Source organism: Somniosus microcephalus, chromosome 8 (genome assembly GCF_052327205.1).
Source record: "Somniosus microcephalus isolate GS21.2 chromosome 8, FLI_Smic_1.0, whole genome shotgun sequence".
NCBI lineage: Eukaryota > Metazoa > Chordata > Chondrichthyes > Squaliformes > Somniosidae > Somniosus > Somniosus microcephalus.
Genome location: NC_140994.1, coordinates 241,070,985 through 241,086,690, shown reverse-complemented (window position 1 = coordinate 241,086,690; position 15,706 = coordinate 241,070,985). Strand labels below are relative to the sequence as shown.

General features: G+C 47.7%; 1 protein-coding gene across 1 annotated transcript in view; it reads right to left on the bottom strand.

Moving 5' to 3' along the window:
• LOC147114197 (myelin-associated glycoprotein-like) overlaps window positions 1-15,706 on the bottom strand; it is a 77,760-nt gene that overhangs the window by 22,572 nt on the left and 39,482 nt on the right. Inside the window, exons 4-5 of the mRNA XM_085995871.1 lie at window positions 8,243-8,536; window positions 7,326-7,607 (exon numbers count right to left, since the gene is read on the bottom strand). Of these exons, the coding sequence (XP_085851997.1) occupies window positions 7,326-7,607; window positions 8,243-8,536 (576 nt within the window). The remainder of the gene's footprint in view (window positions 1-7,325; window positions 7,608-8,242; window positions 8,537-15,706) is intronic.

The following is a 15,706-nucleotide window of genomic DNA, read 5'->3' as shown; positions in this document are numbered from 1 at the left end:
ACAAATCGTTGTGCAGGACACTACTCGTCCAATCCAGGGTCTTGTTGATCTCTGGTTTGCAGTTTTTCAACACAAAGCCCAGAATCTAGGCCAACACTCCAGAGCAGTACTGAGGGAGGTCAGGCAACTCACAAGTGTGTGTGTGCTCGTGTGTTTCTGTGTGTGCATGTTTGCCTTTGTGTCATAGAATCGTAAAAATTTATGGCACAGAAGGAGACCATTCGACCCATCATTTCAGTGCCGGTCGAAAAATAACTATCCAGCCTGATCCCACTTTCCGGTTCTTGGTCTGTAGCCTTGTCGGTTTCAGGTGTATACCCAAGTAGTTTTTTAATGCGATGAGGGTTTCTGCCTCTACCACCCATTCAGGCAGTGAGTTCCAGACCCCCACCACACTCAGGGTGAAAAATGTTCTCCTCAACTCCCCTCTAAACCTTCTACCAATTAGTTTAAATCTGTGGCCTCTGGTTATTGACTTCTCTGCTAGTGGAAATAGGTCCTTCCCATCCATTCTATCTAGGCCCATCATAATTTTATACACCTCAATCAAGTCTCCCCTCAGCCTCTTCTGTTCCAAAGAAAACAACCCCAGCCTATCCAACCTTTCCTCATAGCTAATATTCTCCAGTCCTGGCAACACCCTCGTAAATCTCCTCTGTACCCTCTCCAGTGCAATCATATCTTTTCTGTAATGTGGTGACCAGAACTGTACGCATTATCCTAGCTGTGGCCTAACTAGTGTTTTATACAGTTCAAGCATAACCTCTCTGCTCTTATATTCTGTGCCTCAGCTAATAAAGGAATGTATCCTGTATGCTGTTTTGATTTCTTTTTGGGTTCAATAAAGACTCATTTCTGAAAGAGAATGTTGTTTAATCTAAAGTCTTGTTCAAGACTTTCTACAGCTTTTTACAGAACACACTATGCTGTGATGCATCTAGAATGAAACTGAAAGTAAAACTCCTCTGGACTGCTTGTCTCTCACATGACCTCTGCTGGTCAGGCACAAGTAATCAAAAACACAGACAAATATGCTGTAAGGCATAAGTAATCAAACACAGACAAATATCATCACTATTTGCTGATATCCTTACATCTCCCTTTCTTAAAACAAAAGTATTTTACTTTTAACTAACAACATTTAATGAACTTACATCATCATTATCATGATCAAGGTTTTTTACCCTTGCTTTGTGTGTTCACATGAAATATGTCAATACACTAGAACTTGAAGAAAGAATAAGATAACATTACTTCCTTCTTTAACAATAGTCCTTAAATTTGCTCAATGAGTCTCTCAGGAGGCTTCACGTGTCTTGAGGATTTTCTGATTGATTGTCCTTGAATCTGAGTTGTTGCCTCAGATGATTGGTTCTCAGCTGTGTGATCAGGTTGTTCACCAGTATCAGTCTCTTGACCTGCTGTGGCTGGTCCCATGAGAAGATCTCGACAATTTCTTCTCAGAACAGCACCCTCATCTGTCTGAATGGTGTATGATCTTGGTTGAACTTCACTCAGGACAGTTCCCTTCTGAGTCCATGTGTTTGTTTTGTCTTTCAACCTTACTTGGTCACCAGTGTGGAGTTCAGGTAGGTTTTGTGTTCCTCTGTCATAGTAGTACTTTTGCTTTTCTTTCTGTTGCTCTTTGAACTTCCTCACTTTCTCCCCCTCTTTTGTTTTCAGGAGGTTCTCCGGGATGGGTAGGTTTGACCTTAGCCGACGTCCCATCAGGAGTTGGGCTGGTGACATACCACACTCGAGCGGCGTTGTGCGGTATACAAGCATGCTCTGGTCGAAGTCAGTTCCACTGTCTTTTGCCTTGTACTTCAGTCTTTTCACCGTGTTTGCGGGCTCTCCTGGGTCAACAGCTCTGGACAACGTGTCTGCTGTATACATCAGCTTACCCGGTGTGTACGCAACATTCAGTTCATCATAGACTGTCTCTCTTTCACTTTCCACAACGAGGACTCTCTTTACCAGGTTCAGTCTCTCACAGGCTTTTAAACCTAGTATGGCTTGCACTTCCTTTGGCACCACGATTAATGCTAGCGTGTGCTCTCTGTCCTTGTGTGTTACTTTGACAATGCATTTTCCTTTCACTGGTATATCAGTACCTGAGTATCCGGTCACTTTCACTTGTATTCCATGTAACTTTGGTCTGGGTCTAATTCTCTTAAAATCGGTCTCTGATATCACATTAACTTGTGCTCCAGTATCCAATTTAAATGGAATGTGTATGTCATTCACTTTTAGTGTCAACATCCAGTCTCTTTCTTTTTTGTTTTCAGACACAACATCTACATTGAATTCCTCTATCTCGCTTTCATCTACTGTATGGACCTTGCTTTGTTGCGCTTGGTTCTTACAGCAACGGGCATCATGGTTGTTCTTGTTGCAACTATAGCAAGTTTTACCATATGCTGGACACTTTCTTGATGGATGCTGTGTACCGCATCGACTACATGACTTCCGATTGTCCCTTTCATTTTCGTTTGCTGGCCACGTATCTTTTTTCACATTGGCTATCTCTTTGTTAAACGGTTTGTATCCGTTCTTTCTCACTGCACCCACGTTGCAGCTATTGTCACTGAACAGCTCCTTTGCCTGCAACTTCACAGTCTCTGTAACCCTACACAGTGCTATGGCTGTTCCCAGGTCTAGATCTTGCTCTCTTAGCAGTCTTTCCCTTAGACCATTATCTCGAATACCACACACCAGTCTATCTTTTATCAGCGAGTCTGTGAGTCCCCCAAATTCACACGATTTGCTCCGGTTTCTCAGTTCAGTCACATACTGATCAGTAGTCTCGCCGATTTTCTGTACACATGTGAAAAATTTGTGCCTCTCAAAGGTCACGTTGCGTTTAGGTATGCATTGGCCTCAAACTGTTCCATTATTTTATCTAGCTTCATTTTGTCTCCATCAACAGCAAATATGAAATTATTATATACTTCCAGCGCTGCATCACCCACGACATGTAAGAACACGGACGATTTTTGTTTATCACTTTTCTCGTCAGCTCCGATTGCCGCTAAATACAACTCTAAACGTTGTTTGAACCTTCTCCAATTTTCAGCCACATTACCTGTCAATTGAAGCGTCGCCGGTGGGAGTAAACCTTCCATTTTTTCACTTCGTTAGCTATTCTCTAATGGTAAGCAACGATGTTCTCTTCTGGCTTGCTAATATGTGGAGAGCTGATTTCGCTTACTTGCCACAACTGCTTTCACTGTCCCATCAAGTTGCTAACTTCAGATTTTTTCTCTTTCAGCCACTTCTGACATCATGTTTTGATTTCTTTTTGGGTTCAATAAAGACTCATTTCTGAAAGAGAATGTTGTTTAATCTAAAGTCTTGTTCAAGACTTTCTACAGCTTTTTACAGAACACACTATGCTGTGATGCATCTAGAATGAAACTGAAAGTAAAACTCCTCTGGACTGCTTGTCTCTCACATGACCTCTGCTGGTCAGGCACAAGTAATCAAAAACACAGACAAATATGCTGTAAGGCATAAGTAATCAAACACAGACAAATATCATCACTATTTGCTGATATCCTTACATATGCCTTCTTAACCACCTTATCAACCTGTCCTGCTACCTTCAGGGATCTGTGGTCATGCACTCCAAGGTCCATCTGATCCTCTGCACTTCTCAGTAGCCTACCATTCATTGTGTATTTCCTTGCCTTAATAGCCCTCCCAAAATGCATTACCTCACACTTCTCCAGATTGAATTCCATCTTTGTGTGTCTGTGCATGTGCATGTGTGTCTGCCTGTACATGTGTGTGCATGTGTGTGTGCATGTGTGTGGGTCTGTGCGTCTGTATGCGAGTTTGTGCGTGGAGGTAAGTGTGTGCGTGCATGTGTGTGTTCGATCACATGCATGTGTGCCTCCATGTGTGTGTTTGTGAGTCTATGTAAGTGCGTGCATGTTGTGTGTCACTGTACTTGCGTGCCTGTGCATGTATGCATGTGTGTGTGTGTGAGGCGTGCATGTGCATGTGTGAGTCCGTGTGTATGTTTTTGTGAGAGATGTAATTAGGAAAGCTAATAGAATGTTATTGTTTATTGCGAGGGATATTGAATACAAATGTAGGGAGGTTATGCTTCAGTTATACAGGGCATTGATGAGACCACACCTGGAGTACTGTGTACAGTATTGGTCTCCTTATTTAAGGAAGGATGTAAACGCGTTGGAAGCAGTTCAGAGAAGGTTTACTAGACTAATACCTGGAATGGGCGGGTTGTCTTATGAGGATAGTTTGGACAGGCTAGACTTGTATCCGCTGGAGTTTAGAAGAGTATGAGGTGCATTTACACTAACAATGCCTGGTGCACTAACACGGACATAATCGATAGATCCTGCTCGGCTGATTTGGAATTCCTCATGGTAAGGTGCAGACCCTTCTACCTGCCTCGGGAATTCACGGCTGATATCATCACTGCGGTCTACATCCCACCACACGCTAATGCCAAACTGGCACTGAAGGACCTCTACAGGGCCATCAGCGAACAACAAACTGCGCACCCAGACGGAGCTTTTATCATCGCGGGGGACTTCAATCATATAAACCTAAAAACTGTACTATCGAAATTCCACCAGAATGTTTCCTGCCCCACAAGAGGGGAGAACACACTGGATCAAGTCTACACGAGCATTGTAGACGCTTATAAGGCCATTCCCTGCCCTCACCTTGGGAAGTCTGACCACCTCTCCCTGTTTCTAGCCCTGGCATACAAACCGCTCATCAAAAGAGTGAGAACATCAGTGAGATCAGTGAAAGTATGGCCAGAGGGGGCAGTCTCGGAGCTTTAGGATTGCTTCGAACGCACTGACTGAGGCATGTTTGCCCATAATGACATCGAGGAATACGCATCTACAGTGCTAGTCTACATTAACAGCTGCGTCGAGGTCGTCACGACCCATAAAAATATCAGGACATACCCCAACCAGAAACCCTGGATGAACGGAGAGGTCCGCTCGCTGTTGAAAGCACGCGACGCAGCATTTAAATCTGGCGACGCGGCGGCTTACAGTGCAGCTAGGACCAACCTAAAAAAGGGTATCAGGACTGCCAAAAGGAAACAGACACTGCGGATAGAGGATCATTTCCACAACAACTCGGACCCCCGGTGCATGTGGCAAGGCATCCAGTCCATCACTGACTACAAGGGCAAAAACACCAGCCCCCCGGTTAGCGATGCCTCCCTTCCGGAGGAGCTTAACAACTTCTACGCTCGCTTCGACAGGGACAACAGGGAGCCGGCTACCAAAGCCTTGCCACCCCCGGAAGACCAGGTGCTCACTCTGTCGACCTCCGACGTAAGGGGTGTTCTACATGGAGTGAACACACGAAAGGCTGCTGGACCGGATAGCATCCCTGGACGGGTACTCAAGGAATGTGCTGATCAGCTGGCTGATGTCTTCACCGCCATCTTCAATCTGTCATTGGCCCAGGCAGTAGTCCCTACATGCTTCAAGACTGCTACCATTATTCCTGTGCCAAAACAAACGGCTGTGACATGCCTGAACGACTATCGACCTGTCGCACTCACACCCATCATAATGAAGTGTTTCGAGAGACTGGTCCTGGCTCACATCAAAGCCAGTGTTCCCGCCTCTCTTGACCAACACCAGTTTGCCTATCGTGCAAACAGATCAACGGAGGATGCAATCACAACTGCTCTACAATCGGCACTGAATCACTTCGATGGTAAAGAGACCTACATCAGAATGCTGTTCATAGACTACAGCTCAGCATTCAACACTATCGTCCCCAACAAGCTGGCCACCAAACTCCAAACTCTTGGCCTGAACACTTCCCTCTGCAACTGGACCCTGGACTTCCTAACAAACAGACCCCAGTCTGTCAAATTAGGTAACCACACCTCCCCCCCGCTGACCCTGAACACGGGGGCCCCACAAGGATGTGTACTGAGCCCCCTCCTCTACTCCCTCTTCACCCACGACTGTGTGGCTGTTCATGGTTCCAACACCATCATCAAGTTTGCGGATGATACCACGGTAGTAGGCCAGATCACCAACAACGATGAGTCAGCCTACAGGGAGGAGGTCCAGCATCTCGTGAAGTGGTGCGCTGATAACAACCTGGCCCTTAACATCAAGAAAACCAAAGAAATCATTATGAACTTCAGGAAGTCTAAAGGCGGAAGTCACACCCCCATCCACATCAATGGGACTGTGGTGGAAAGGGTGGACAGCTTTAAGTTCCTCGGAGTCCACATCACGGAAGACCTCTCCTGGTCCCTCAATACCTCCTCTCTGGTGAAGAAGGCCCAGCAGCGCCTATATTTCCTAAGGAGGCTGAAGGGATGTAACCTGTCACCCCTGATCCTCTCTAACTTTTACCGCTGCATAATAGAGAGCATCCTGACGAACTGTATCACAGTATGGTATGGCAGCTGTAGCTACTATGACCGGAAAGCCCTGCAGCGGGTAGTCAAAACTGCCCAACGCATTACCGGCACCCGGCTACCGACCATAGAGCACATATACCAGAAACACTGTTTACGGAGGTCACGGTCCATCATCAAAGACCCTACCCACCCCAGCCACAGTCTGTTCGCCCTCCTGCCATCTGGGAGACGCTACAGATGCATTCACACCCGTACGACCAGATTTAGGAACAGCTTCTTTCCCAGGGCTGTCATCCTACTGAACTCCACAAATAAACTCTAAAGCCTGCACATCTGCCAATGCACTTTATTATGGTTATGTTTATGTTAATGTATTACAAGCCAAATGAATGTTGAATGTTTAAATGTCTTAATCTAAATGTACACTCTCGGGAGCCGCAAGCCTACATTTCGTTGTACTGCACTTGTGCACTAACAATGACAATAAAAGTTGATTTGATTTGATTTGATTTGATTGATTTGATTTGATTTGATTTGATTGATTGAAACATATAAGATCCTGAGGGGTCTTGACAGGGTGGATGTGGAGAGGATGTTTCCTCTTGTGGGAGAATCTAGAACTTGGGTTCACTGTTTAAAATAATGGGTCGCCCATTTAAGTCAGAGATGAGGAGAAACTTTTTCTCACAGAGGGTCGTGAGTCTTTGGGACTCTCTTGCTCAGAGGGTGGTAGAAGCAGAGTCTTTGAATATTTTTAAGGCAGAGGTAGATAGATTCTTGATAAGCAAGAGGGTAAAAGGTTATCGGGGTAGGCGGGAATGTGGAGTAATCAGATCAGCCATGATCTTACTCAATGGCGGAACAGGCTCGAGGGGCCGAGTGGCCTACTCCTGCTCCTAATGTTCATATGTATGTTCATATGTGAAAATATCTGTACACTCACATTCCACAGTGATGGTTATGACCCTCTTCACAGCCCCATGATCATTCTCCGCCACACACTGATAGTCTCCAGCGAACCTGGATGTAACCTGAGGAAACTCCAACCACAGCTTGTTGCTGGAACTTGTTCTGTTCATTGTGACACCAAGATGTTGCCACATCAGGTTAGAAGCTGGGAAGCTCTCGACAGAGCAGAGTATCACTGCAGATTTCCCTTCTTTTATATTGATCGACAAATCTTTAATCATATCACGAGAAGTAATTGAGAGATTCCGTGGTGCGTCTAAAAACAAATAAAGATCAGTTAACTTACATTGACTGTGAAGCACTTTGCGAGATCCTGAAAACGTGAATCATGTGATATCAATGCAAGTTCCATCATCACAAAGTGCGTAATCCAGGCAGACACTTTACTGCAGTACTGAGGGAGTTCTGCACTGTCAGAGCTGCAGTACTGAGGGAGTCCTGCACTGTCAGAGGTGCAGTACTGAGGGAGTTCTGCACTGTCGGAGGTGCAGTACTGAGGGAGTTCTGCACTGTTGGAGGTGCAGTACTGAGGGAGTTCTGCACTGTCGGAGGTGCAGTACTGAGGGAGTGATGCGCTGTCAGAGGTGCAGTACTGAGGGAGTTCTGCACTGTCGGAGGTGCAGTACTGAGCAAGTTCTGCACTGTCGGAGGTGCAGTACTGAAGGGGTGATGCACTGTCAGAGGTGCTGTCTTTCACATGAGATGTTAATCTGAGGCCCCGTCTGCCCTCTCAGGTGGACGTAAGATCCCATGCCATTATTCAAAGAAGATTTCTCCCCGGTGTCCTGGCTAGTAATTATCACTAAAAAAACAGATGATCTGGTCAACACCCCATTGCTGTTGGTGGGATCTTGCTAAGCGCAATCTAGAATAAAGGATGTTCATACTTACATTGCACAGTTAGTGCTAGTGTCTGCTCTGATGAAACAGATGGATATCTGACTCTGCAGGTGAGTGTTTGTCCGTGGTGTTTGAGTGATGGGATCAGGGTCAGAACAGAAGTATATATCAGAGTGACACCATGCTGAGTTACACTGTTTGAGACTGACCCAGGTACGTCAGCGGGATTGACCCAGGTTAAGTCAGGTGCTGTTCCAGAGCATGTGGTGTTGAAGGTGCAGCTTACGTCCACACGCTTTCCTGCAATAATTTCAGCGGGGAATATCGTGGGTTTATCTGTGAAATCTAACACACAGAGAATGGATCCTTTTAGATAAATGTAACGTGAAGCATCAGTTCAAATAGAAATCACAGTCCCACAAGAGAAAGAACTTTTACAAGGATAATATCAGAACTGAGAGACTACAATGTTCAGGAAAGATTGAACAGGCTGGGGCTCTTTTCTCTAGTAAAGAGAAGGCTGAGGGGTGACCTGATAGAGGCCTATAAAATTATGAAAGGGTTCGATAGGGTAGACGTAGAGAAAATATTTCCACTTGTGGGGGGAGTCCAAAATTAGGGGCCGTCAATATAAGATAGTCACTAATAAATCCAACAGGGAATTCAGGAGAAACTTCTTTACCCAAAGAGTAGTGAGAATGTGAAACTCGCTACCACATAGAGTGGTTGAGGCAAATAGCATAGAGGCATTTAAGGGGAAGCTATTCAAACACATGAAGGTGAAAGGAATAGAAGGATATGCTTTTAGGGTGAGATGAAGAGGGGTGGGAGAGGGCTCGTGTGGAGCATAAACACCGGCATGGACCAGATGGACCGAAAGGCCTGTTTCTGTGCTGTTGACTCAATGTAAATTGATGTAACTCTGTGTAACTCTATGTAAATCTGTGTAACTGTAAATCTGTGTAACTCTGTGTAACTCTGTATAGCTCTGTATAGCTCTATGTAACTCTACGTAACTGTGTAACTCTGTGCAACTCAATGGCCCAGAAATTTGGCTCTCCACGGGTGAGTACACACAGGGTACTCACCCGTAGGCCGAATGAAAATGCCAGTTTCTGGCACTTCCGATCCTCTGAACGAAGGGGTTCAGAGGTCGAACGCGCGCGCAGGGGAGGCTGCGCGTGCGCTTTGAACTTAGGATTTTTTTGCAGGTTTTCACGCGAGGTTAAGCCTGTAGGATTTACACATTTAAAAACCAGGCATAAGGCCTGCTTTTTACAAGGTAAGTGGTCAATTAATTAAAATTAAAACATTTTTTCCACAGGTTTATTATTTTTAAATACTTTAAAGCAAGGTAAGTTTGTTTTTAGCCCTGCTTTTTTATAAAATTATTTTTTTCAAAAATTTAAATTATTGTTTAAAATAGTTCTTTAATGTAATTTATAGTTTATTTAAAAAGTGTGATTTAAAAAAAAAAATATTTGAAGGTTTACTGCTATTTTGGGGCCCGTAGTATTCATAAGTTTTCACAGGCCTTCCTGTCAATCTTATGAATGGGCTTTTCCCTCCTCCGATTGGCTGCCCATGGCTCACGTGATCCCAGGGGACGCATCGCACTAACTGCGGCCCTGGGACATGCAAGCACAGCGTGCCGGCAGCTGGGCCAGGCGCCGGAGCGGAATTCCACAGGGCCCCAGAGCTCAACTGCCAGCGCGCAAGGTAAGTGCAGGTCGGGGGCTTGCACCCGCGGGAAGCCCCCGACCCAAATTTCTGGGCCTATGTAACTCTGTAAATCTGTGTAACTCTATGTAACTCTGTGTAACTGTGTAAATCTGTGTAACTCTATATAACTGTGTAACTCTGTGTAAATCTGTGTAACTCTATATAACTGTGTAACTCTGTGTAACTCTGTGTAACTCTGTGTAACTATATAACTCTGTGTAACACTGTGTAACTCTGTGTAACTATATAACTCTGTGTAACTCTGTGTAACTCTATAACTCTGTGTAACACTGTGTAACTCTGTGTAACTCTGTAACTCTGTGTATCTGTAACTCTGTGTAACTCTAACTCTGTGTAACTCTGTAACTCTGTGTAACTATGTAAGCGAAAGTACTTTCCTATTTTCAGACCTGGCGGAGTGTCTGTCACTGCACTTAATACACTTTTACTCTGAGACCCTTGAATTGACAATATTGGGCGGGGATGGTGGAGCCGGTCACTGGCTCATCATTCTCTCTAGAGATCTCTGCCAACGTTAAATTCAATCCTGTCTACAGCAGGACAGAAACAAGTTGCATTTATAAGAACATAAGAAATAGGAGCAGGAGTAGGCCAATCGGCCCCTCGAGCCTGCTCCACCATTCAATAAGATCATGGCTGATCTGATCCTAACCTCAAATCTACTATCACTCTACAACCCTCCCAAACCCATGTGATCTCCTGGGAGAGGCGAAAAACCAGATACAAAACCAATGGCCAATTTGGGAGAAAAAAAATCTGGGAAATTCCTCTCCGACCCATCTAGGCGATTGAAACTTGTCCAGGAGATCACTGTTCCTATATCTTCTACAGTACTTACCTTCTGTAAAAGGTGATCTCCACCCCAGCCAGGAACAGGAATAGAACCATCTCCTGAAATCTAACACATAATTAGAACATCTCTCACCATCACCTAAAAAAGATGATCTGGTCATTTATCACATCGCTGTTTCTGGGAGCTTGTTGTGCACAAATTGTCTGATCTGTTTCCTACATTACAACAGTGACTACACTTTAAATGTACTTCATTGGCTGTAAAGCACATTGGGACATCCTGAGGTCATTAAAGGCGCTATAGAAATGCAAGTTCTTACATTTGTCTCTATGTTTAGAGATGATTAGAGAGATCGATGGGAGTCGATAACCTGATAACATTAAGGACACGACTGCTGCCAACCAACGGGAAGTAGTTGCACAGGCGCAGTTCAAGTGGGGTTTTTCCACAGGTATTGTGAGATCTTTAATGTGACTTGAAGGTGATATTAGGATGTTGTCAGCGTGTGAGAGTTTCATTGTACTCTCACAGAGTGTGTATCTCTCCCAGCTCCTCTGTCGTGGTTTGAACAGGCGGCTGGTGAACAGAATGCAGGCGCGGGATGTTAGGATTTAATCGGCTGGGAGAAGGACCATTGAGAAAGAAAGAGAGTAGAGACAGTGCGGAGAGATAGAGAGAGGAGCGCTCGATAAAGAGACTGGGGGAGGAAAACAAGAGGGAGGCGGAGAAGGAGCGTGAGGAGAGAGAGAGAGAGAGGCAGCGGAATGAACAGCTAAAACTTCCAGTCCGATTCACCGAGGATGTTGTCAGATTGTGAGCGTTTTATTGTATTCTCACTGTGATGAAATATGCCATTCATCAGGCACTGTATTCCCTGTGTTTAGTTTAGTTTCAGTTTCATTTCCTTACCTGTATTGTATTGTGTGTAGGGCTCCGCCCATACCTGGCCCCTACTTAAGCAAGCCCCAGCATGTCTCACAGTAGTACAGCAGATCTCTGGATGAGAGACACTTCTCCAATGTGTATTACTTTCTGAGTTAATAAAAGCCTTGCTTTGCTCCGTTAACATCGAGTCTCGGATTCATTGAGGCACATCAATTTTACTAACTCAATTTTCAACGCAATGGACCAACTCTTGAAACCCGAACGTTTGGATTTGGACCCGCATGCTTCGGACGCATCGGCACGATTCGGACACTGGTTTAAGTGTATGGAATTCTTCCTGGACAATTCCGCAGCCATCACAGGCGCTACGGACGCTGAGAGTATGAAACTCGGAATCCTGCAGAATTGGGTAAGCCACCGGGTTTACCCCCTCATCCAAGACGCCAACACGTACCCGGCCGCCTGCGACATCCTAAAGGCGCATTACCAGCAGCCTACGAACGAGGTTTACGCTAGGCATCTGCTCGCTACTCGCACACAGCGACCTGGGGAATCGCTGGATGAGTTCCTAGTCACCCTGAAAATGCTTGGCAAAGACTGCAAGTGCCAAGATGTAAAAGCCGCAGTGTACACTGACGAGCTTGTTCGTGATGCCTTTATCGCATGCCTCAGCTCCACTTACATCCGGCAGAGACTACTGGAAAAAACGGGATTGGACCTGAAACAGGCTGTGGACACAGATGTGGCCCAGAGAAACTCGGACGCCTACTCTTCGGCCCGCGCCGCCCACGCCGCCACGTGTGCACCAAGGGCGCCGCCATCTTGGAAGGCATCTTCCCCGCCCGGCAGCCCGACACCGTCGGGGCCCCGCTCTCCCCCCAGAAGCCCTACGACAGCCGCGACGCGTCGGGGCCCCAACTGCTACTTCTGCGGGCAGACGAAGCACATCAGAAACCTGTGCCCGGCGAAAGACACCACCTGCTTTAAGTGCGGTAAGAAGGGGCACTTCGGGAAGGTGTACAGAGGGAACCCCGCTGGAAAACCCGCCACCGCCGCGTGTGCGCCGTGGGAGCGGCCATCTTGGACGCCATCTTGCCCGACCTCGTGGGGTCCGCCATCTTGTGAGCAGACAGCGTGGACGCCATCTTGTCTCGATCAGGGCCCTACAGTGGCATCGGTCATAGTGGACCAGACCAGACCGCACCCGCTATCCAAATCAATGGTGGACATCGAGGTAAACGGGTGCGGGGTTAAATGTTTAATTGACAGTGGAAGCACGGAGAGTTTTATCCACCCTGAACTAGCACAACAACTCTCTCTAACGGTGGTCCCTGCTCGGGGCACCATCTCTATGGCTGATAAAACCCAGACATCGACCATTATGGGTTACTGCGCAGTACAATTGTCTGTTAACGGAACTGTATACGATAATTTTAAATTACTAATCATGAAGAATCTATGTGCAAGCGTGATCTTGGGCCTGGATTTCCAGTGCAACCACCAAAGCATCAAGCTCAATTACGGTGGGTCCCAGCCGCCCCTCACAGTGTGCGGTCTGGCTACCCTGAAGGTAAAGCCACCTTCGCTATTCGCGAACCTTACTCCCAACTGCCGGCTAATAGCGACCAAAAGCAGGAGGTACAGCTGGGAGGACAGGCGGTTTATCGCGACCGAGGTAGACAGGTTCCTGAAGGAGCGCATTATCGAACGCAGCAACAGCCCGTGGTGCGCCCAAGTGGTGGTGGTGAGGGGTAGCGAGAAGAAGCGGATGGTGATAGATTATAGCCAGACGGTTAATCTATACACCCAGCTAGACGCCTACCCGCTACCCCGCATATCCGAGATGGTGAACCAAATCGCCCAATACCGGGTGTTCTCCACCATCGACCTCAAGTCAGCGTACCACCAGCTCCCTATCAGACCAGAGGACCGCCCGTACACCGCCTTCGAGGCGAACGGACGCCTCTACCAATTCCTCAGAGTCCCCTTTGGGGTGACGAATGGGGTCTCGGTCTTCCAGAGGGAGATGGACCGCATGGTCGATGACCACCACTTGCAGGCAACCTTCCCCTACCTCGACAACGTCACCATCTGCGGTCACAACCAGCAGGATCACGACTCGAACCTCGAGAGGTTCCTGAAAACCGCACAAAAACTCAACCTCACTTACAACGAGGGCAAGTGCGTTTTCAACACCACGCGCCTCTGCATACTAGGCAGCATGGTGGAGAATGGGGAAATTGGACCAGACCCCGACCGATTGCGCCCCCTACGGGAGCTTCCCCTGCCCAACACTCCCAAAGCCCTGAAAAGGTGCCTGGGGTTATTTTCTTATTATGCCCAATGGGTCCCCAACTACTCCGACAAAGCCCGCCCCCTCTTGAAAGCATCCTCTTTTCCGCTCTCTGCTGAGGCCCACGCCGCCTTCAAAAGCATTAAGCGGGATATTGAGCGGGCCACGCTACAGGCAGTGGACGAGAACACTCCCTTTCAAGTGGAAAGTGATGCGTCTGACTTTGCCTTGGCGACCACCCTCAACCAGGCGGGGCAGCCCGTAGCTTTCTTCTCGAGGACCCTCCAAGGGCCCGAGATCAGACACTCCTCCGTGGAAAAGGAGGCCCAAGCCATCGTGGAGGCAGTGCGCCACTGGCGGCACTACCTAGCCGGCAAACGCTTCACCCTACTTACCGACCAGCGGTCGGTAGCGTTTATGTTCAATAATAAACAGAGGGGGAAGATTAAAAATGATAAGATTCTTAGTTGGCGGATCGAGCTCTCCACCTTCGAGTATGACATCATTTACCGGCCAGGGGCCCTTAACGAATCCCCCGATGCCCTCTCACGAGGGATGTGTGCCAGCGCCACCGGGGATCGGCTACAGACCCTCCAGAACGACCTCTGCCACCCAGGGGTCACACGGCTGTTCCACTTCATAAAGTCCCGCAACTTACCCTACTCGATTGAGGAAGTTCGGTCTCTGACCAGGAACTGCCGCACTTGCGCTGAGTGCAAGCCTCGGTTCTACCGTCCAGATAGAGCCCACTTAATCAAAGCTACACGGCCCTTTGAGCGGCTCAGCTTAGATTTCAAGGGCCCCCTCCCGTCAGTCGACCGCAATGTTTACTTCCTGAACATTGTGGACGAATACTCCCGTTTCCCATTCGCCTTCCCCTGCCCAGACATGACCAGCGCCATGGTCATTAAATGCCTCAACAGCCTGTTCTGCCTGTTCGGTATGCCGAGCTACATCCATACGGATAGGGGGGCGTCCTTCATGAGTGAAGAGCTACGCCAGTACATGCTGCCCAGGGGGATCGCCACGAGCCGTACCACCAGCTACAACCCCCAGGGTAACGGCCAGGTGGAGCGAGAGAACGGGACAGTATGGAAAGCAGTCACTCTAGCCCTAAGGACCAAGGGCCTCCCTATCTCCCGCTGGCAGGAAGTCCTCCCAGATGTGCTCCATTCGATACGGTCGCTATTGTGTACTGCCACTAATGCCACGCCTCATGAACGAATGTTTGTCTTTCCCCGGAAATCCACCTCAGGCGTATCCATGCCGTCATGGCTCTCCACCCCAGGTCCGGTATTTGTACGAAGGCATGTGAGGGGCCACAAGATGGACCCCCTCATGGAGTCAGTGCACCTACTCCATGCCAACCCCCAATACGCGTATGTCCGGCACGCCGACGGAAGGGAGGACACCGTGTCCATAAAAGACGTCGCCCCAGCCAGTAACGACAACAACCACGACAACAACAGCAACAACGATCACAGCAATTCTTACCCACCCACTATCCTTTCACCACCCCCGGAAGAACATCGACCAACGGTGCCCCCACCAACTACCCCTTCAACAACCCTGGCGGCGCCCCCGGCAGAGACCCAGGAGGCCACCGGGGACACCCAGCCGACACCCGCAGCACCACAACAGCTACGTCGGTCACAGAGGACTATCAAACCCCCGAACAGACTAAATCTGTAGAAGGGGTGAATGTGATGAAATATGCCATTCATCAGGCACTGTATTCCCTGTGTTTAGATGAGTTTCAGTTTCATTTCCTTACCTGTATTGTATTGTGTGTAGGGCTCCG